This window comes from Petromyzon marinus, chromosome 77 (genome assembly GCF_048934315.1).
Source record: "Petromyzon marinus isolate PM22_M1 ecotype Great Lakes invasive population chromosome 77, UKy_Petmar_22M1.pri1.0, whole genome shotgun sequence".
NCBI classification, from domain to species: Eukaryota; Metazoa; Chordata; class Hyperoartia; order Petromyzontiformes; family Petromyzontidae; genus Petromyzon; species Petromyzon marinus.
Window position 1 is genome coordinate 858,433 of NC_133743.1, and position 24,099 is coordinate 882,531.

The 24,099-nt window shown below is 56.2% G+C and overlaps 1 protein-coding gene across 6 annotated transcripts in view; it reads right to left on the reverse strand.

Annotated features, from left to right (window-relative positions):
• Positions 1-1,665: 1,665 nt before the first annotated feature.
• LOC116958395 (uncharacterized) overlaps positions 1,666-24,099 on the reverse strand; it is a 72,322-nt gene continuing 49,888 nt past the window's right edge. For all 6 annotated transcript variants that reach the window (XM_076056633.1, XM_076056632.1, XM_076056631.1 and 3 more), the window contains exons 6-10: positions 19,710-19,900; positions 14,566-14,923; positions 4,456-4,684; positions 2,860-2,981; positions 1,666-1,777 (exon numbers count right to left, since the gene is read on the reverse strand). In XM_076056633.1, the coding sequence (XP_075912748.1) occupies positions 1,674-1,777; positions 2,860-2,981; positions 4,456-4,684; positions 14,566-14,923; positions 19,710-19,900 (1,004 nt within the window). In that variant the 3' untranslated portion in view covers positions 1,666-1,673. The remainder of the gene's footprint in view (positions 1,778-2,859; positions 2,982-4,455; positions 4,685-14,565; positions 14,924-19,709; positions 19,901-24,099) is intronic.

Below are 24,099 nucleotides of genomic sequence, written 5' to 3' on the forward strand. Positions count from 1 at the left end.
TCCCGCCCCCCCCTCCTCCTCCTCTTTTCCGAGCATAGATGGACTCGTCCGTCTGAACAGACTGTCAAATCGCTCTCCGTGGTGCTAACGTCGAAACGTTTTCTTGCTGTGGTTTTCACGCCTGCTTGACGATTGCTTGTGTTGCAGTCGAAACGTCGTGGGAATGTTATTTCATTTATTTAATTTTCAGCTCTTCACGTCGATAGGTTCGAAACAAAATGTAAGAGAAAAGAGAACGGGAAACTGGCGACGTTTCAAGCACAACGCGGGTCCCCTTACTAAGTTGGCCGCGTCGAGGGGGCCGGAGGGTACACCCAAAACTCAGCGTTGACACTCACAACCATCCCGAACCCCCCACAACACTCAACGTTGACACTCACAACCATCCCAAACCCCACAACACTCAGCGTTGACACTCACAACCATCCCAAACCCCACAACACTCAACGTTGACACTCACAACCATCCCAAACCCCACAACACTCAACGTTGACACTCACAACCATCCCAAACCCCACAACACTCAACGTTGACACTCACAGCCATCCCAAACCCCCAACACTCAACGTTGACACTCACAACCATCCCAAACCCCACAACACTCAACGTTGACACTCACAACCATCCCAAACCCCACAACACTCAACGTTGACACTCACAACCATCCCAAACCCCACAACACTCAACGTTGACACTCACAGCCATCCCAAACCCCACAACACTCAGCGTTGACACTCACAACCATCCCAAACCCCACAACACTCAACGTTGACACTCACAACCATCCCAAACCCCACAACACTCAGCGTTGACACTCACAACCATCCCAAACCCCACAACACTCAACGTTGACACTCACAACCATCCCAAACCCCACAACACTCAACGTTGACACTCACAACCATCCCAAACCCCCAACACTCAACGTTGACACTCACAGCCATCCCAAACCACCCACAACGAAACACTTAGCGTTGACACTCACAACCATCCCAACTCCCACAACGAAATACTCATTATGAACAACATCGTTACACGACAGCCTGCATCGTGTTAAACTCATCGTCGTTGTTGTTATTGTTGTTGTTGTTATTGTTGTTGTTATTGTTGTTGTTATTGTTGTTGTTATTGTTGTTGTTGGTGAAGTAGAAATCAGGAGGAGAAAGCTCCGATAGGCCACTCAGCGCTTTGTCAGGAGTGGCCAGGTGCCTCCACCCCCCCCACTAGCACTAGCCACTCCTACCCCCCACCACCACTAAGCCCCCCACTAGCCCCTCCCCCCACTAGCCCCTCCACCCACTAGCCCCTCCCCCCACTAGCCCCTCCCCTCCACTAGCCACTCCTACCCACCACCACCAAGCCCCCCACTAGCCCCACCCCCCACTAGCCCCTCCCCCCACTAGCCCCTCCCCTCCACTAGGCACTCCCACCCCCCACCACCACTAAGCCCCCCACTAGCCCCACCCCCTACTAGCCCCTCCACCCACTAGCCCCAACCCCCACTAGCTCCCCCCACTATCCCCTCCCAACTATCCTCCTGCCTCAAACCAGTCCCTCCACCCACTAGACCCCCCCCCCCACTACCCCCTCCACCCACTAGCCCCCCCCTCCCCCGGACTAAACCCCCCCATCCCCTCCCCCCACTAACCCCCTCTCCCTCCCCCCCACCGCAACTACCACCCCCCACCAGCAGCACCCCCCACTAGCGATGCCGACGCGCTGCTGTAGAGCTGCAGGGTGATGACGTCTCCGTCCGTGACGATGACGTCGCCAACGCCTGTAGTGGGGGGGGAGGGGGGTGGTAGTGGGGGGGAGGGAGTGGTGGTGGTGGTGGGGGGAAGGGGTCGATGATAGTTATCGTCAATACATTATGTCATAATTACTTAATGACCCATCGTTAGCCGTGTCACGATTATTATTTGTGGCGATTTACGCTTGCGAGGTGGTGGAGCGCCCGCTCACTCACTCGCTCGCTCACTCGCTCGCTCGCTCACCCGCCCACTCACTCGCTCACTCACCCGCCCGCTCGCTCACCCGCCCACTCGCTCGCTCGCCCACTCGCTCGCTCGCTCACCCGCCCACTCACTCGCTCACTCACCCGCCCGCTCGCTCGCTCGCCCACTCGCTCGCTCACCCGCCCACTCACTCGCTCACTCACTCCCTCACCCGCCCGCTCGCTCACCCGCCCACTCGCTCACTCACCCGCCCGCTCGCTCACCCGCCCACTCGCTCACCCGCCCACTCGCTCACTCGCCCGCCCGCCCGCTCGCTCACCCGCCCACTCGCTCGCTCACCCGCCCGCTCGCTCACCCGCCCACTCGCTCGCCCGCCCGCCCGCCCGCCCGCTCGCTCAGCCGGCCACTCGCTCGCTCACCCGCCCACTCACTCGCTCACTCACTCCCTCACCCGCCCGCTCGCTCGCTCGCCCGCCCGCCCGCTCGCTCACCCGCCCACTCACTCGCTCGCTCGCTCGCCCGCCCGCCCGCTCGCTCACCCGCCCGCTCGCTCGCTCACCCGCCCACTCGCTCACCCGCCCACCCACTCGCTCACTCGCTCACTCACCCGCTCGCCCGCACGCCAACCCACTCGCCCGCCCACCCACTCGCCCGTCCACCCACTCGCTCGCACGCCCACCCACTCGCTCACCCGCCCACCCACTCGCTCACCCGCCGACCCGCTCGCCCGCCCGCCCATCCGCTCGCTCTCCCGCTCACTCACTCGCTCGCCCGCCCACCCGCTCGCCCGCCCACCCAGGGATGGGATCGAACCCACGACCTCCTGTAGACCAGGCGAGGCAGTCAACATCTCCGTAGCCACCGTGGCGCGTGGGTGCGTGCGTGCCAGGCTAGGTGCACGAGCCTTGGTCTGTAGGGATGCCGCTGGGGCCGAGGACACGCCAGTAGGTGCCCAGCGCGGGGTCGGCGGGGAGACCAGCGACAGAGGTGATGAAGGGGCCCCAGATGGTGGGCACGCTTACAAACCTGCAAGGGAGTGGGGGTAGCGGGGTGAGAGTCGGGGTGAGGGTCAGGGTGGGACACACCCACTGACGCTCACTCACCCACCCACTCGCTCACACACTCACTCACTCATACACTCACACACTCATACACTCGCTAACTCATACACTCACACACTCACTCATACACTCACTCTACACTCACACTCACTCATACACTCACTCACACACTCATACACTCACTCACTCACACACTCACTCACACACTCACTCACTCATACACTCACACACTCATACACTCACTCTACACTCGCTAACTCATACACTCACACACTCACACACTCACTCATACACTCACTCTACACTCACACACTCATACACTCACATACTCATACACTCACTCACACACTCACACACTCATACACTCACTCACTCACACACTCACTCTACACTCACACACTCACTCATACACTCACTCACACACTCACACACTCATACACTCACTCACACACTTATACATTCACTCACACACTCACACACTCACTCATTCACTCTACACTCACACACTCACTCATACACTCACTCACTCATACACTCACTCACACACTCACTCACACTCACTCACACACTCACTCACACACTCACTCATACACTCACACTCATACACTCACTCATACATTCACTCACACACTCATACACTCACTCACTCATACACTCACTCACACACTCACACTCACTCACACACTCACTCACACACTCACTCACACACTCACTCATGCACTCACACACTCATACACTCACTCACACACTCACTCTACACTCACACACTCACTCATACACTCACTCTACACACACACTCACTCATACACTCACATACTCATACACTCACTCACACACTCACACACTCATACACTCACTCACTCACACACTCACTCATACACTCACACACTCACTCTACACACACTCACTCATACACTCACTCACACACTCACACACTCACTCATACACTCATACACTCACTCACACACTTATACATTCACTCACACACTCACACACTCACTCATTCACTCTACACTCACACACTCACTCATACACTCACTCACTCATACACTCACTCACACACTCACTCACACACTCACACTCACTCACACTCACTCACACACTCACTTACACACTCACTCACACACTCACTCATACACTCACACACTCATACACTCACTCACACACTCATACATTCACTCACACACTCATACATTCACTCACTCATACACTCACTCACACACTCACTCACACTCACTCACACACTCACTCATACACTCACACACTCATACACTCACTCACTCACACACTCACTCACACACTCACTCTACACTCACACTCACACACTCACTCTACACTCACACACTCACACACCCACCCCACCGGCCCCGCCCACCACCACCGGCCCCGCCCACCACCACCGGCCCCGCCCACCACCACCGGCCCCGCCCACCACCCACCGGAATCTCTCCGCGTCCTCCTCCTCTGCGGCCTCCATCACTCGCAGCACCGAGGACCCCGGCGGAACGCGGACTCTCACCGCCCGCTGGAGGCGTCCGCTCACCGCATCGCTCACCCGGTACTCCACGCTCACCGCATCGCTCACCCGGTACTCCTCGCTCACCACATCGCTCACCGGCGCGCCCGCCGCCCCGAGTCGCCCGGCGTCTCCGCGAGCGAGCGGCTCACCTGAGGGGTTGAGTCGCGGGCTCAGCAACGTGACGGAGACTCAGCACTAAGACTCAGCACTAAGACTCAGCACTAAGACTCAGCACTAAGACTCAGCACTAAGACTCAGCACTAAGACTCAGCACTGCACCATAGACTCAGCACTAAGACTCAGCACTAAGACTCAGCACTAAGACTCAGCACTAAGACTCAGCACTAAGACTCAGCACTAAGGCTCAGCACTGCACCATAGACTCAGCACTAAGACTCAGCACTAAGACTCAGCACTAAGACTCAGCACTAAGACTCAGCACTAAGACTCAGCACTAAGACTCAGCACTAAGACTCAGCACTAAGACTCAGCACTAAGACTCAGCACTAAGACTCAGCACTAAGACTCAGCACTAAGACTCAGCACTAAGGCTCAGCACTAAGACTCAGCACTAAGACTCAGCACTAAGATTCAGCACTAAGGCTCAGCACTAAGACTCAGCACTAAGACTCAGCACTAAGACTCAGCACTAAGACTCAGCACTGTACCATAGACTCAGCACTAAGACTCAGCACTAAGACTCAGCACTAAGACTCAGCACTGCACCATAGACTCAGCACTAAGACTCAGCACTAAGACTCAGCACTAAGACTCAGCACTAAGACTCAGCACTGCACCATAGACTCAGCACTAAGACTCAGCACTAAGACTCAGCACTAAGACTCAGCACTAAGACTCAGCACTAAGACTCAGCACTAAGACTCAGCACTAAGGCTCAGCACTAAGACTCAGCACTAAGACTCAGCACTAAGACTCAGCACTGCACCATAGACTCAGCACTAAGACTCAGCACTAAGACTCAGCACTAAGACTCAGCACTAAGACTCAGCACTAAGACTCAGCACTAAGGCTCAGCACTAAGACTCAGCACTAAGACTCAGCACTAAGACTCAGCACTAAGGCTCAGCACTAAGACTCAGCACTAAGACTCAGCACTAAGACTCAGCACTAAGACTCAGCACTAAGACTCAGCACTAAGACTCAGCACTAAGACTCAGCACTAAGACTCAGCACTAAGATTCAGCACTAAGGCTCAGCACTAAGACTCAGCACTAAGACTCAGCACTGCACCATAGACTCAGCACTAAGACTCAGCACTAAGACTCAGCACTAAGACTCAGCACTAAGACTCAGCACTAAGACTCAGCACTGCACCATAGACTCAGCACTAAGACTCAGCACTAAGACTCAGCAATAAGACTCAGCACTAAGACTCACCACTGCACCATAGACTCAGCACTAAGACTCAGCACTAAGACTCAGCAATAAGACTCAGCACTAAGACTCAGCACTAAGACTCAGCACTGCACCATAGACTCAGCACTAAGACTCAGCACTAAGACTCAGCACTAAGATTCAGCACTAAGACTCAGCACTAAGACTCAGCACTAAGACTCAGCACTAAGACTCAGCACTAAGACTCAGCACTGCACCATAGACTCAGCACTAAGACTCAGCACTAAGACTCAGCACTAAGACTCGGCACTAAGACTCAGCAATAAGACTCAGCACTAAGACTCAGCACTAAGACTCAGCACTAATACTCAACACTAAAACTCAGCACTAAGACTCAGCACTAAGACTCAGCACTAAGACTCAGCACTAAGACTCAGCACTAAGACTCAGCACTAAGACTCAGCACTAAGACTCAGCACTAAGACTCAGCACTAAGGCTCAGCACTAAGACTCAGCACTAAGACTCAGCACTAAGACTCAGCACTGCACCATAGACTCAGCACTAAGATTCAGCACTGCACCATAGACTCAGCACTAAGACTCAGCACTAAGACTCAGCAATAAGGCTCAGCACTAAGACTCAGCACTAATACTCAGCACTAAGACTCAGCACTAAGACTCAGCACTAAGACTCAGCACTAAGACTCAGCACTAAGACTCAGCACTGCACCATAGACTCAGCACTAAGACTCAGCACTAAGACTCAGCAATAAGGCTCAGCACTAAGACTCAGCACTAAGACTCAGCACTAAGACTCAGCACTAAGACTCAGCACTAAGACTCCGCACTAAGATTCAGCACTAAGGCTCAGCACTAAGACTCAGCACTAAGACTCAGCACTAAGACTCAGCACTAAGGCTCAGCACTAAGGCTCAGCACTAAGACTCAGCACTAAGACTCAGCACTAAGACTCAGCACTAAGGCTCAGCACTAAGACTCAGCACTAAGACTCAGCACTGCACCATAGACTCAGCACTAAGACTCAGCACTGCACCATAGACTCAACACTAAGAATCAGCACTAAGACTCAGCACTAAGACTCAGCACTAAGACTCATCAGCACTAAGACTCAGCACTAAGACTCAGCACTGCACCATAGACTCAGCACTAAGACTCAGCACTGCACCATAGACTCAACACTACACCACAGACTCAACACTGCACCATAGACTCAGCACTGCCCATAGACTCAGCACTGCACCATAGACTCAGAACTGCACCAGAGACTCAGCACTGCACCATAGACTCAACACTGCACCATAGACTCAACACTGCACCATAGACTCAACATGCACCATAGACTCAACACTGCACCATAGACTCAACACTAAGACTCAGCACTGCACCATAGACTCAGCACTAAGACTCAGCACTGCACCATAGACTCAGCACTGCACCACAGACTCAGCACTAAGACTTAGCACTGCACCATAGACTCAGCACTGCACCATAGACTCAACACTGCACATAGACTCAGCACTGCACGATAGACTCAGCACGAAGACTCAGCACTAAGACTCAGCACTAAGACTCAGCACTGCACCATAGACTCAGCACTAAGACTCAGCACTGCACCATAGACTCAACACAACACCACAGACTCAGCACTGTCCATATACTCAGCACTGCACCATAGACTCAGCACTGCACCATTGACTCAACACTGCCCATAGACTCAGCACTGCACCCTAGACTCAGCACTGCACCATAGACTCAGCACTGCACCATAGACTCAGCACTGCACCATAGACTCAGCACTGCACCATAGACTCAACACTGAACCACAGACTCAACACTGCACCATAGACTCAACACTGCCCATAGACTCAACACTGCACCATAGACATAGACTCAACACTGCCCATAGACTCAGCACTGCACCCTAGACTCAGCACTGCACAATAGACTCAGCACTGCACCATAGACTCAGCACTGCACCATAGACTCAACACTGCATCATAGACTCAGCACTAAGACTCAGCACTAAGACTCAGCACTGCACCATAGACTCAGCACTAAGACTCAGCAATAAGACTCAGCACTAAGACTCAGCACTAAGACTCAGCACTAAGACTCAGCACTAAGACTCAGCACTGCACCATAGACTCAGCACTAAGACTCAGCACTAAGACTCAGCAATAAGACTCAGCACTAAGACTCACCACTGCACCATAGACTCAGCACTAAGACTCAGCACTAAGACTCAGCAATAAGACTCAGCACTAAGACTCAGCACTAAGACTCAGCACTAAGACTCAGCACTAAGACTCAGCACTAAGACTCAGGACTGCACCATAGACTCAGCACTAAGACTCAGCACTAAGACTCAGCACTAAGACTCAGCACTAAGACTCAGCACTAAGACTCAGCACTAAGACTCAGCACTAAGACTCAGCACTAAGACTCAGCACTGCACCATAGACTCAGCACTAAGACTCAGCACTAAGACTCAGCACTAAGACTCGGCACTAAGACTCAGCAATAAGACTCAGCACTAAGACTCAGCACTAAGACTCAGCACTAAGACTCAGCACTAAGACTCAGCACTAAGACTCAGCACTAAGACTCAGCACTAAGACTCAGCACTAAGGCTCAGCACTAAGACTCAGCACTAAGACTAAGCACTAAGACTCAGCACTAAGACTCAGCACTAAGACTCAGCACTAAGACTCAGCACTAAGACTCAGCACTAAGACTCAGCACTAAGACTCAGCACTAAGACTCAGCACTAAGACTCAGCACTAAGACTCAGCACTAAGACTCAGCACTAAGGCTCAGCACTAAGACTCAGCACTAAGACTCAGCAATAAGACTCAGCACTAAGACTCAGCACTAAGATTCAGCACTAAGACTCAGCACTGCACCATAGACTCAGCACTAAGACTCAGCACTAAGAGTCAGCACTAAGACTCAGCACTAAGACTCAGCATTAAGACTCAGCACTAAGACTCAGCACTAAGACTCAGCACTAAGACTCAGCACTAAGACTCAGCACTAAGACTCAGCACTAAGACTCAGCACTAAGACTCAGCACTAAGACTCAGCACTAAGACTCAGCACTGCACCATAGACTCAGCACTAAGACTCAGCACTAAGACTCAGCACTAAGACTCAGCACTAAGACTCAGCACTAAGACTCAGCACTAAGACTCAGCACTAAGACTCAGCACTAAGACTCAGCACTGCACCATAGACTCAGCACTAAGACTCAGCACTAAGACTCAGCACTAAGACTCGGCACTAAGACTCAGCAATAAGACTCAGCACTAAGACTCAGCACTAAGACTCAGCACTAAGACTCAGCACTAAGACTCAGCACTAAGACTCAGCACTAAGACTCAGCACTAAGACTCAGCACTAAGGCTCAGCACTAAGACTCAGCACTAAGACTCAGCACTAAGACTCAGCACTAAGACTCAGCACTAAGACTCAGCACTAAGACTCAGCACTAAGACTCAGCACTAAGACTCAGCACTAAGACTCAGCACTAAGACTCAGCACTAAGACTCAGCACTAAGACTCAGCACTAAGGCTCAGCACTAAGACTCAGCACTAAGACTCAGCAATAAGACTCAGCACTAAGACTCAGCACTAAGATTCAGCACTAAGACTCAGCACTGCACCATAGACTCAGCACTAAGACTCAGCACTAAGAGTCAGCACTAAGACTCAGCACTAAGACTCAGCATTAAGACTCAGCACTAAGACTCAGCACTAAGACTCAGCACTAAGACTCAGCACTAAGACTCAGCACTAAGGCTCAGCACTAAGGCTCAGCACTAAGACTCAGCACTAAGACTCAGCACTAAGACTCAGCACTGTACCATAGACTCAGCACTAAGACTCAGCACTGCACCATAGACTCAGCACTAAGAGTCAGCACTAAGACTCAGCACTAAGACTCAGCACTAAGACTCAGCACTAAGACTCAGCACTAAGACTCAGCACTAAGACTCAGCACTAAGACTCAGCACTAAGGCTCAGCACTAAGACTCAGCACTAAGACTCAGCACTAAGACTCAGCACTGCACCATAGACTCAGCACTAAGACTCAGCACTGCACCATAGACTCAGCACTAAGACTCAGCACTAAGACTCAGCAATAAGGCTCAGCACTAAGACTCAGCACTAATACTCAGCACTAAGACTCAGCACTAAGACTCAGCACTAAGACTCAGCACTAAGACTCAGCACTAAGACTCAGCACTGCACCATAGACTCAGCACTAAGACTCAGCACTAAGACTCAGCAATAAGGCTCAGCACTAAGACTCAGCACTAAGACTCAGCACTAAGACTCAGCACTAAGACTCAGCACTAAGACTCCGCACTAAGATTCAGCACTAAGGCTCAGCACTAAGACTCAGCACTAAGACTCAGCACTAAGACTCAGCACTAAGGCTCAGCACTAAGGCTCAGCACTAAGACTCAGCACTAAGACTCAGCACTAAGACTCAGCACTAAGGCTCAGCACTAAGACTCAGCACTAAGACTCAGCACTGCACCATAGACTCAGCACTAAGACTCAGCACTGCACCATAGACTCAACACTAAGAATCAGCACTAAGACTCAGCACTAAGACTCAGCACTAAGACTCATCAGCACTAAGACTCAGCACTAAGACTCAGCACTGCACCATAGACTCAGCACTAAGACTCAGCACTGCACCATAGACTCAACACTACACCACAGACTCAACACTGCACCATAGACTCAGCACTGCCCATAGACTCAGCACTGCACCATAGACTCAGAACTGCACCAGAGACTCAGCACTGCACCATAGACTCAACACTGCACCATAGACTCAACACTGCACCATAGACTCAACATGCACCATAGACTCAACACTGCACCATAGACTCAACACTAAGACTCAGCACTGCACCATAGACTCAGCACTAAGACTCAGCACTGCACCATAGACTCAGCACTGCACCACAGACTCAGCACTAAGACTTAGCACTGCACCATAGACTCAGCACTGCACCATAGACTCAACACTGCACATAGACTCAGCACTGCACGATAGACTCAGCACGAAGACTCAGCACTAAGACTCAGCACTAAGACTCAGCACTGCACCATAGACTCAGCACTAAGACTCAGCACTGCACCATAGACTCAACACAACACCACAGACTCAGCACTGTCCATATACTCAGCACTGCACCATAGACTCAGCACTGCACCATTGACTCTACACTGTCCATAGACTCAACACTGCACCATAGACTCAATACTGCACCATAGACTCAGCACTGCATCATAGACTCAACACTGCGAAATTGACTCAGCACTGCACCATAGACTCAGCACTGCACCATAGACTCAGCACTGCACCATAGACTCAACACTGCACCATAGACTCAACGCTGCACCATATACTCAACACTACACCATAAACTCAACACTGCACCACAGATTCAACACTGCCCATAGACTCAGCACTGCACCATAGACTCAATACTGCACCATAGACTCAACAATGAACCATAGACTCAACACTACACCATAGACTCAATACTGCCCATAGACTCGGCACTGCACCCTAGACTCAGCACTGCACCATAGACTCAGCACTGCACCATAGACTCAGCACTGCACCATAGACTCAGCACTGCACCATAGACTCAACACTGCATCATAGACTCAGCACTAAGACTCAGCACTAAGACTCAGCACTACACCATAGACTCAGCACTGCCCATAGACTCAGCACTGCACCATAGACTCAGCACTGCACCATTGACTCTACACTGTCCATAGACTCAACACAGCACCATAGACTCAATACTGCACCATAGACTCAGCACTGCATCATAGACTCAACACTGCGAAATTGACTCAGCACTGCACCATAGACTCAGCACTGCACCATAGACTCAGCACTGCACCATAGACTCAACACTGCACCATAGACTCAACGCTGCACCATATACTCAACACTACACCATAAACTCAACACTGCACCACAGATTCAACACTGCCCATAGACTCAGCACTGCACCATAGACTCAATACTGCACCATAGACTCAACAATGAACCATAGACTCAACACTACACCATAGACTCAATACTGCCCATAGACTCAGCACTGCACCCTAGACTCAGCACTGCACCATAGACTCAGCACTGCACCATAGACTCAGCACTGCACCATAGACTCAGCACTGCACCATAGACTCAACACTGCATCATAGACTCAGCACTAAGACTCAGCACTAAGACTCAGCACTACACCATAGACTCAGCACTGCCCATAGACTCAGCACTGCACCACAGACTCAGCACTGCACCATAGACTCAGCACTGCACCATAGACTCAACGCTGCACCATAGACTCAACACTACACAATAAACTCAACACTGTACCACAGACTCAACACTGCCCATAGACTCAGCACTGCACCATAGACGCAACACTGCCCATAGACTCAGCACTGCACCATAGACTCAGCACTGCACCATAGACTCAGCACTGCGGCATAGACTCAGCACTGCGGCATAGACTCAACACTGCACCATAGACTCAACGCTGCACCATAGACTCAACACTGCACCACAGACGCAACACTGCACCATAGACTAAGCACTGCACCATAGACTCAGCACTGAGACTCAGCACTGCACCATAGACTCAGCACTGCATCAAAGACTCAACACTGCACCATAGACTCAACAATGCACCATAGACTCAGCACTAAGACTCTGCACTGCACCATAGACTCAACACTGAACCATAGACTCAACACTGCACCATAGACTCAGCACTGCACCATAGACTCAGCACTGCACCATAGACTCAGCACTGCACCATAGACTCAGCACTGCACCATAGACTCAATACTGCACCATAGACTCAACACTGAACCACAGACTCAACACTGCACCATAGACTCAACACTGCCCATAGACTCAACACTGCACCATAGACTCAACACTGCACCATAGACTCAACACTGCCCATAGACTCAGCACTGCACCCTAGACTCAGCACTGCACCATAGACTCAGCACTGCACCATAGACTCAGCACTGCACCATAGACTCAGCACTGCACCATAGACTCAACACTGCATCATAGACTCAGCACTAAGACTCAGCACTAAGACTCAGCACTGCACCATAGACTCAGCACTGCCCATAGACTCAGCACTGCACCACAGACTCAGCACTGCACCATAGACTCAACACTGCACCATAGACTCAACACTGCACCATAGATTCAACACAACACCACAGACTCAGCACTGTCCATAGACTCAGCACTGCACCATAGACTCAGCACTGCACCATAGACTCAACACTGCACCATAGACTCAACGCTGCACCATAGACTCAACACTACACCATAAACTCAACACTGTACCACAGACTCAACACTGCCATAGACTCAGCACTGCACCATAGACTCAATACTGCACCATAGACTCAACAATGAACCATAGACTCAACACTGCACCATAGACGCAACACTGCCCATAGACTCAACACTGCCCATAGACTCAACACTGCACCATAGACTCAGCACTGCGGCATAGACTCAGCACTGCGGCATAGACTCAGCACTGCACCATAGACTCAACACTGCACCATAGACTCCACACTGCACAACAGACTCAACACTGCCCATAGACTCAACACTGCACCATAGACTCAACACTGCACCATAGACTCAGCACTGCACCACAGACTCAGCACTGCACGATAGACTCAACACTGCACCATAAACTCAACATTGCACCATAGACTCAACACTGCACCACAGACTCAAAACTGCACCATAGACTCAACATTGAGACTCAACACTGCACCACAGACTCACCACTGCACCACAGACTCAACACTACACCATAGACTCAACACTGCACCACAGACTCACCACTGCACCATAGACTCAACACTACACCATAGACTCAACACTGCACCATAGATTCAACACAACACCACAGACTCAGCACTAAGACTCAGCACTAAGACTCAACACTACACCATAGACTCAACACTGCACCATAGACTCAACACCGCACCACAGACTCAGCACTGAGACTCGGCACTAAGACTCACCACTGCACCACAGTCTCAGCACCGCACCACCACAGACTCAGCACTAAGACTCAGCACTGCACCACAGACTCAGCACTGAGACTCAGCACTGCACCACAGACTCAGCACTGCACCATAGACTCAACACTGCACCATAGACTCAACACTGCACCATAGATTCAACACAACACCACAGACTCAGCACTGTCCATAGACTCAGCACTGCACCATAGACTCAGCACTGCACCATAGACTCAACAATGAACCATAGACTCAACACTGCACCATAGACGCAACACTGCCCATAGACTCACCACTGCACCATAGACTCAACACTGCACCATAGACTCAACACTGCACCATAGACTCACCACTGCACCATAGACTCAGCACCGCACCACAGACTCAGCACCGCAGCACCACAGACTCAGCACTGAGACTCAGCACTGCACCATAGACTCACCACTGCACCACAGACTCACCACCGCACCACAGAGACTCAGCACCACCGCACCACAGAAACCCCCCCGCGCAACGCTGCACCGTAGGCCCGGCGCGTGCTAACCTGCGCTCCGTTTCTCCGCCTCCACCTCCTCCCCGTCGCCTGGCACGCCCCCACGCCGGACGAGGTGCGTGTCAAGCGGCCCTCCGTGGCCACCTCCGTGGCCTCCTCCGTGGCCTCCTCCGTGGCCTCCTCCGTGGCCGCCGCTGTGGCCGCCGCTGTGGCCGTGGTGGCGGCCGCAGGGACTAGCGGCGGCGGCGTCGTAGAGGCTGCGTCCGCTCAGCGCCAGCAGGCCGTGGGCCGCCGCCGCCGGGTTGCCGAAGCGGCCGGCCAGGGTGGCGGCCACGAGGCGCCGCTCGCTCGCCGCGCAGTCCCAGCCATGCGGGGAGAGGTCCAGCAGGCGTTGGCCCGCTGTGAGCGCCTGTGTGCGGGTGGGTGAGTGGGTGGGTGGGTGGGGTGGGTGGGTGGGTGGGTGAGTGGGTGGGTGGGTGGGTGGGTGAGTGGGTGGGTTGGTGGGTGAGTGGGTGAGTGGGTGGGTGAGTGGGTGGGTGAGTGGGTGGGTGGGTGGGTGGGTGAGTGGGTGAGTGGGTGAGTGGGTGAATGAGTGGGTGGGTGGTTTATGGGTGAGTGGGTGGGTGGGTGGGGTGGGGTGGGTGGGTGGGTGGTGGGTGGGTGGGTGGGTGAGTGGGTGGGTGGGTGGGTGAGTGGGTGGGTGGGTGAGTGGGTGGGTGGTGGGTGGGTGGTGGGTGAGTGGGTGAGTGGTGGGTGGGTGGGTGAGTGGTTTGTGGGTGGGTGGGTGAGTGGGTGGGTGGGTGGGTGAGTGGGTGAGTAGGTGGTTGGTGGGTGAGTGGGTGGTGGGTGAGTGGGTGGGTGGTGGGTGAGTGGGTGGGTGAGTGGGTGATGAGTGAGTGGGTGGTGGGTGGGTGGTGGGTGGGTGGGTGGGTGAGTGGGTGGGTGAGTGGGTTGGTGAGTGGGTGGGTGAGTGGGTGAGTGGGTGGTGGGTGAGTGATTGAGTGGGTGGTGGGTGAGTGAGTGGGTGGTGGGTGGTGGGAGGGTGGTGGGTGGGTGGTTTGTGGGTGGGTGGGTGAGTGGGTGGGTGAGTGGGTGAGTGGGTGAGTGAGTGGGTGAGTGGGTGGGTAGGTGGGTGGGTGGTGGGAGGGTGGTGGGTGGGTGGGTGAGTGATTGAGTGGGTGGGTGGTGGTGGGTGGTGGTGGGAGGGTGGTTTATGGGTGGGTGGGTGGGTGGGTGAGTGGGTGGGTGGGTGAGTGGGTGGGTGAGTGGGTGGTGGGTGAGTGGGTGGGTGAGTGGGTGAGTGGGTGGTGGGTGGGTGGTGGGTGGGTGGGTGGGTGAGTGGGTGAGTGGGTGGGTGAGTGGGTTGGTGAGTGGGTGGGTGAGTGGGTGAGTGGGTTGGTGAGTGGGTGGGTGAGTGGGTGAGTGGGTGGTGGGTGAGTGATTGAGTGGGTGGTGGGTGAGTGAGTGGGTGGTGGGTGGTGGGAGGGTGGTGGGTGGGTGGTTTGTGGGTGGGTGGGTGAGTGGGTGGGTGAGTGGGTGAGTGGGTGAGTGAGTGGGTGAGTGGGTGGGTAGGTGGGTGGGTGGTGGGAGGGTGGTGGGTGGGTGGGTGAGTGATTGAGTGGGTGGGTGGTGGTGGGTGGTGGTGGGAGGGTGGTTTATGGGTGGGTGGGTGAGTGGGTGAGTGGGTTGGTGAATGGGTGGGTGAGTGGGTTGGTGAGTGGGTGAGTGATTGAGTGGGTGGGTGGTGGTGGGTGGGTGGGTGGATGATTGAGTGGATGGATGAGTGGGTGGGTGAGTGGGTGGGTGAGTGGGTGAGTGGGTGGATGGATGAGTGGGTGGGTGGTGGGTGGGTGGGTGGGTGAGTGGGTTGGTGAGTGGGTGGGTGAGTGATTGAGTGGGTGGTGGGTGAGTGGGTGAGTGATTGAGTGGGTGGGTGGGTGGGTGAGTGGGTTGGTGAGTGGGTGAGTGATTGAGTGGGTGGGTGTTGCTGGGTGGGAGGGTGGATGATTGAGTGGATGGATGAGTGGATGGATGAGTGGGTGGGTGAGTGGGTAAGTGGGTGGATGGATGAGTGGGTGGGTGAGTGGGTGAATGGGTGAGTGGGTTGGTGAGTGGGTGGTGGGTTGGTGAGTGGGTGGTGGGTGGGTGGGTAGGAGAACAAGTAGAGATGTTAACTGCCTTGCCCGGTGCGCAGGAGGTCGTCGGTTCGATCCTAGACCCTGACGATGCCTGCTGCTGCTGCTGCTCTACATTTGGACCGGGTACTCATTTGAGGCTGAGTCGATCTAGGGGAGGCCCAGGACCGGTTCAGATCATCGTCACCGGTGGTGTCGCCGGGTTCGTAGCGCAGCGTAGCGCTAACCACTACACCCACCGCTCCCCCCACACACACACAGTGACACAACAACAACCACAACCGCCATTCGCCACAACAACAACCGCCATTCCGCTGCGGTAAGCCTCCTCATTCTCTGACGTGGGATTCTGTAGCCGATGACAGTGGGCCTGTCGCTTTTTCTCAACTATCCTGAACACATCCTCTGTCAGCCAGGGTCTCTGGGGAGGTCTGGACCGCGTACCCAAAGCAGCCATTGCAGCTGCATGAGTCACAGTCCTAAACCTCGCCCATTTACCCTCGACATCAGGAGGAGTCGGGGACGATGCCAACCCCAGCCGCAAGCGATGATGAAATTCTCGCTTGCAACTTTCATCAGATAACTGAGACCAGGCCACTTTAGATTGGAATGGGGTCCTGGGTGTACACGCACCACCGGAGTGGAAGAATGGCAGGCACATATTACAAATGACTAGTCGATGGTCAGAGGGCAGATCAGCTCCACGGTAGGTCCTGGTGTCAAGGACATGGGCTCGCATCCGCTGGTCCGTCACTATGTAGTCCAGCAGATGTTCTTGCTTGGACCCGGCATGCATCCATGATGTTGTGTGGATGCGCCGATGCCGGAACAGCGTGTTGGTAATTACAAGCCCATGGGCTGCACAAAAATCTAGCAGCCTCCTACCGTTGTTATTGAGCTGATCTGGCCAATGCCCTCCAATCGCTCCAGACCAGGTGCCAACATCATGACCAACTCGGGCATTGAAGTCACCCAACATGATGACTCTATCCTGAGGGGCCACTTTAGCCAGCACCTGTGACAGGAGGTCATTGAAGGCATCTGACTCATCGGCTTTGCCTGCATCCCTCCACGGATGTTCGTCTTCGGTGGGGGCATAAGTAACCACGACCACCATTCCTCGCCTCCGGTTGATGGGAAGGCGAGCCCAAAGTAGCCTGGGGCTTACAGCTTCCCAAACCTCACCGCCACGCCCCCATGCCCCCTTCATTCTTTTGTTCATAAGAAGAGACACACCCTGTTGTTTGGCAGTCTGCTGCCCCGAGTAGAGGACTGTCTACTCCTCATGGTGGCAGGAGCCAGAACCGGTCCACCGGACCTCCTGAATGCCACAGAGATCCAGGCGGTACCGGTCCAGCTCCCGACAGAGGAGTGGCAGCCTCTCCTCCGCAGTGAGCGTTCGAACATTCCACGTGGCCACACGAAGTGGCTTTTCGTTGTTTCTGGAGGAGCCCCGAGGATAGAGATTCAACCTCCTGGCTCCGCCAATTGGGGTTTGGCCAGGAGACGTTATAGACGCCTGTCCCCCCGGGGCCTCCGGCACAAGTTTATTGGTTACATTTTTAATTCGTGGTTTCGTGGTAATTTTTTGAAGGTGGAGGGGTTACCAGCCCCTTGCACCCGTCCAGAGCCCCCGTTTAGCTACTGTGGTGGTCACAGATGCCATGAGGGGAGGGGCCAATCGGAATTGGCCCTCCCCCCACAGCACTGTCCACGACAGAGTTGCCCATCCGGCACCGTGAAGAGGTAGGGGGTTGTTTTGCCGGACCAGTGACACACACACACCTACACACACACACACCTACACACAGGTCACCGGGTTCGTAGCACAGCGTAGCGCTAACCACTACACCACCGCTCCCCACCAAAATACGTAGATGTAGGGGACACCAGAGCTTGGAGGAGGAGGGATGGGTGGTGGTGGGTGGTGGGTGGTGGTGGGTGGTAGGTGGTGGTGGTCGGTGGGTGGGTGGATGTCTGGGTGGGTGGCCGGCTGGGTGGGTGGCCAGCTGGTTGGGTGGCTGGGTGTGTGGGTGGCTGGGTGTCTGGGTGGGTGGCTGGGTGGGTGGCCGGCTGGTTGGGTGGGTGGGTGGGTTGCTGGGTGGGAGGCTGGGTAGCTGGCTGGCTGGGGGGGTGGGTGGCTGGGTGGCTGGGTGGGTAGCTGGCTGGGTAGCTGGCTGTGTGGGTGGCTGGCTGGCTGGCTGGGTGGGTGGCTGGCTGGGTGGGTGGGTGGCTGGGTAGCTGGCTGGGTAGCTGGCTGGCTGGGGGGGTGGGTGGTGGGTGGGTGGCTGGGTGGCTGGGTGGGTGGCTGGGTAGCTGGCTGTGTGGGTGACTGGCTGGCTGGCTGGTTGGCTGGGTAGCTGGCTGGGTGGGTGGGTGGGTGGCTGGGTAGCTGGCTGGGTAGCTGGCTGTGTGGGTGGGTGGGTGGCTGGCTGGCTGGGTGGCTGGCTGGGTGGGTGGGTGGCTGGGTAGCTGGCTGGGTAGCTGGCTGTGTGGGTGGGTGGGTGGGTGGCTGGCTGGCTGGCTGGCTGGGTGGGTGGGTGGGTGGCTGGGTAGCTGGCTGGGTAGCTGGCTGTGTGGGTGGGTGGGTGGCTGGCTGGCTGGGTGGCTGGCTGGCTGGGTGGGTGGCTGGGTAGCTGGCTGGGTAGCTGGCTGTGTGGGTGGGTGGGTGGCTGGCTGGCTGGGTGGCTGGCTGGGTGGGTGGGTGGCTGGGTAGCTGGCTGGGTAGCTGGCTGGCTGTGTGGCTGGTTGGCTGGCTGGGTGGGTGGCTGGCTGGGTAGCTGGCTGTGTGGGTGGGTGGCTGGCTGGCTGGCTGGGTGGGTAGCTGGCTGGGTAGCTGGCTGGCTGTGTGGCTGGTTGGCTGGCTGGCTGGGGGGGTGGGTGGTGGGTGGGTGGCTGGCTGGGTGGGTGGGTGGCTGGGTAGCTGGCTGTGTGGGTGGGTGGCTGGCTGGCTGGGTAGCTGGCTGTGTGGGTGGGTGGCTGGCTGGCTGGGTAGCTGGCTGTGTGGGTGGCTGGTTGGCTGGCTGGGTGAGTGGCGCCCCCCCCCCCGCTCCGTCTCGCCTGCATGGCCACGGCGGAGCCGTAGACGGACGTCGCCGGCTCGGAGGCCTCCGCCTCCGCCGCCTGGAGCCGTCGCAGAAGGCCGCGGGCCGCCAGCTCTACATCAGCCGCCAGCTTCGGCGAGAGGCCGGAGCGGGCGGCGGGGCGCGAGGAGACGCAGGAGAGGGCCAGCGAGCACATGGACATCGTGCCTGGGGAGAGAGACACGCACGGGGAGAGAGAGACATGGTGAGAGAGACACACGGGGAGAGAGAGAGACACGGGGAGAGAGACACACGGGGAGAGAGACACACGGGGAGAGAGACGCGGTGAGAGAGACACGGTGAGAGAGACACGGAGAGAGAGAGACGGTGAGAGAGAGACGCGGAGAGAGAGACACGGGGAGAGAGAGACGCGGAGAGAGAGACACGGGGAGAGAGAGACGGTGAGAGAGAGACGCGGAGAGAGAGACACGGGGAGAGAGACACGGGAGGAGAGAGATACGGGGAGAGAGACGCAGGGAGAGAGACATGGGGAGAGAGAGACATGGGGAGAGAGAGACATGGGGAGAGAGACACACACGGGGAGAGAGAGACACGGGGAGAGAGACACGGGGAGAGAGACACGGGGAGAGAGACACACGGGGAGAGAGACATGGGTGAGAGAGACACGGGGAGAGAGACACGGGGAGAGAGACAGGGGGAGAGAGACACGCACGGGGAGAGAGAGACACGGGGAGAGAGACGCGGAGAGAGAGATACGGGGAGAGAGACACGGGGAGAGAGACACGGGGAGAGAGACACGGGGAGAGAGACACGGGGAGAGAGACACGGGGAGAGAGACACGCACGGGGAGAGAGAGACACGGTGAGAGAGACACGGTGAGAGAGACACGCGGAGAGAGACACGGGGAGAGAGACACGGGGAGAGAGACACGGGGAGAGAGACACGGGGAGAGAGACACGGGGAGAGAGAGGCACGGGGAGAGAGACGCGGTGAGAGAGACGCAGGGAGAGAGACACGGGGAGAGAGACACGGGGAGAGAGACACGGGGAGAGAGACACGGTGAGAGAGACACGGGGAGAGAGACACGGTGAGAGAGACACGGGGAGAGAGACACGGGGAGAGACACACGGGTAGAGAGACACGGGGAGAGAGACGCGGAGAGAGAGACACGGGGAGAGAGACACGGGGAGAGAGACACGGGGAGAGAGACGCGGAGAGAGAGACACAGGGAGAGAGACACGGGTAGAGAGAAACGGGGAGAGAGAGACGCGGAGAGAGAGACACGGGGAGAGAGACACGGGTAGAGAGACACGGTGAGAGAGACACGGGGAGAGACACACGGGGAGAGAGACACGCACGGGGAGAGAGAGACACGGGGAGAGAGACGCGGAGAGAGAGACACGGGGAGAGAGACACGGGGAGAGAGACACGGGTAGAGAGACACGGGGAGAGAGAGACGCGGAGAGAGAGACACGGGGAGAGAGACACGGGTAGAGAGACACGGGGAGAGAGAGACGCGGAGAGAGAGACACGGGGAGAGAGACACGCACGGGGAGAGAGAGACACGGGAAGAGAGACGCGGAGAGAGAGATACGGGGAGAGAGACACGGGGAGAGAGACGCGGAGAGAGAGACACGGGGAGAGAGACACGGGGAGAGAGACACGGGGAGAGAGATGCGGAGAGAGAGACACAGGGAGAGAGACACGGGTAGAGAGACACGGGGAGAGAGAGACGCGGAGAGAGAGACACGGGGAGAGAGACACGGGGAGAGAGAGAGACGCGGAGAGAGAGACACGGGGAGAGAGACACGCACGGGGAGAGAGAGACACGGGGAGAGAGACGCGGGGAGAGAGACACGGGGAGAGAGACACGGGGAGAGAGACATGGGGAGAGAGACACGGAGAGAGAGACACGGGGAGAGAGACACGGGGAGAGAGACACGGAGAGAGAGACACGGGGAGAGAGACACGGGGAGAGAGACACGGGGAGAGAGACACGGAGAGAGAGACACGGGGAGAGAGACACGGGAAGAGAGACGCGGAGAGAGAGACACGGGGAGAGAGACACGGTGAGAGAGACACGGGGAGAGAGACACGGGGAGAGAGACACGGGGAGAGAGACACGGGGAGAGAGACATGGGGAGAGAGACACGGGGAGAGAGACATGGGGTGAGAGAGACACGGGGAGAGAGACACGGTGAGAGAGACGCAGGGAGAGACACGGGGAGGGAGAGACACGGGGAGTGAGAGACACGGGGAGAGAGACACGGGAAGAAAGACGTGGAGAGAGAGAGAGACACGGGGAGAGAGAGAGACACGGGGAGAGAGAGAGACGCGGGGAGAGAGACACGGGGAGAGACGCGGGGAGAGAGACACGGGGAGAGAGACACGGGGAGAGAGAGAGACATGGGGAGAGAGAGATACGCGGGGAGAGAGACACGCAGGGAGAGAGACACGGGGAGAGAGACATGGGGAGAGAGAGACACGGGGAGTGAGAGACACGGTGAGAAAAATACGGGGAGAGAGACATGGGGAGAGAGACATGGGGAGAGAGACACGGGGAGAGAGACGCAGGGAGAGAGGCGCGGGGAGAGAGACACGGGGAGAGAGACGCTGAGAGAGAGATACGGGAAGAGAGACACGGGAAGAGAGACGTGGAGAGAGAGACGCGGGGAGAGAGACACGGGGAGAGAGAGACGCAGGTAGAGAGACACGGGGAGAGAGAGACACGGGGAGAGAGACACGGGGAGAGAGACACGCACGGGGAGAGAGACGCGGGGAGAGAGACACGGTGAGAGAGACGCAGGGAGAGACACGGGGAGAGAGAGACACGCCGAGAGAGAGACACGGAGAGAGAGACACGGAGAGAGAGACACGAGGAGAGAGACATGGGGAGAGAGACGCGGGGAGAGAGGCACGGAGAGAGAGACACGGTGAGAGAGACACGGGGAGAGAGCGACGCGGGGAGAGAGACACGGGGAGAGAGAGACGGGGAGAGAGACACGTGGGGAGAGAGAGACGCGGGGAGAGAGACACGGTGAGAGAGACATGGTGAGAGAGACATGGTGAGAGAGACATGGGGAGAGAGACACGGGGAGAGAGACACGCGGGGAGAGAGAGACACGCGGGGAGAGAGACATGGGGAGAGAGAGACGGGGAGAGAGACACGGGGAGAGAGACACGGGGAGAGAGACACGTGGTGAGAGAGACACGGGGAGAGAGACGCGGGGAGAGAGGCACACGGGGAGAGAGACGCGGGGAGAGAGACACGGGGAGAGAGACACGGTGAGAGAGACACGGGGAGAGAGAGACACGCGGGGAGAGAGATGCGGGGAGAGAGACGCGGGGAGAGAGACACACGGTGAGAGAGAGACGCAGGGAGAGAGACACGGGGAGAGAGACACGGGGAGAGAGACACAGTGAGAGAGACGCAGGGAGAGAGAGACGCGGGGAGAGAGACGCAGGGAGAGAGACACGGTGAGAGAGACGCAGGGAGAGACACGGGGAGAGAGATTCGGGGAGAGAGACACGGGGAGAGTTGCATGGGAAGAGAGACACGGGGAGAGAGAGACGCAGAGAGAGAGACACGGGGAGAGAGACGCGGGGAGAGAGAGACGCGGGGAGAGAGACACGGGGAGAGAGACGCGGGGAGAGAGACATGGGGAGAGAGAGACATGGGGAGAGAGACACAGGGAGAGAAACACGGTGAGAGAGACACGGTGAGAGAGACACGGGGAGAGAGACACGGGGAGAGAGACGCGGTGAGAGAGAGAGACACGGGGAGAGGGACACGGTGAGAGAGACACACGGTGAGAGAGAGACGCAGGGAGAGAGACACGGGGAGAGAGACACGGTGAGAGAGACACGGGGAGAGAGAGACACGCGGGGAGAGAGATGCGGGGAGAGAGACGCGGGGAGAGAGACACACGGTGAGAGAGAGACGCAGGGAGAGAGACACGGGGAGAGAGACACGGGGAGAGAGACACGGTGATAGAGACGCAGGGAGAGAGAGACGCGGGGAGAGAGACGCAGGGAGAGAGACACGGTGAGAGAGACGCAGGGAGAGACACGGGGAGAGAGATTCGGGGAGAGAGACACGGGGAGAGTGACACGGGAAGAGAGACACGGGGAGAGAGAGACGCGGAGAGAGAGACACGGGGAGAGAGACGCGGGGAGAGAGAGACGCGGGGAGAGAGACACGGGGAGAGAGACGCGGGGAGAGAGACATGGGGAGAGAGAGACATGGGGAGAGAGACACAGGGAGAGAAACACGGTGAGAGAGACACGGTGAGAGAGACACGGGGAGAGAGACACGGGGAGAGAGATGCGGTGAGAGAGAGAGACACGGGGAGAGGGACACGGTGAGAGAGACGTGGGGAGAGAGACAGACATGGGGAAAGAGACAC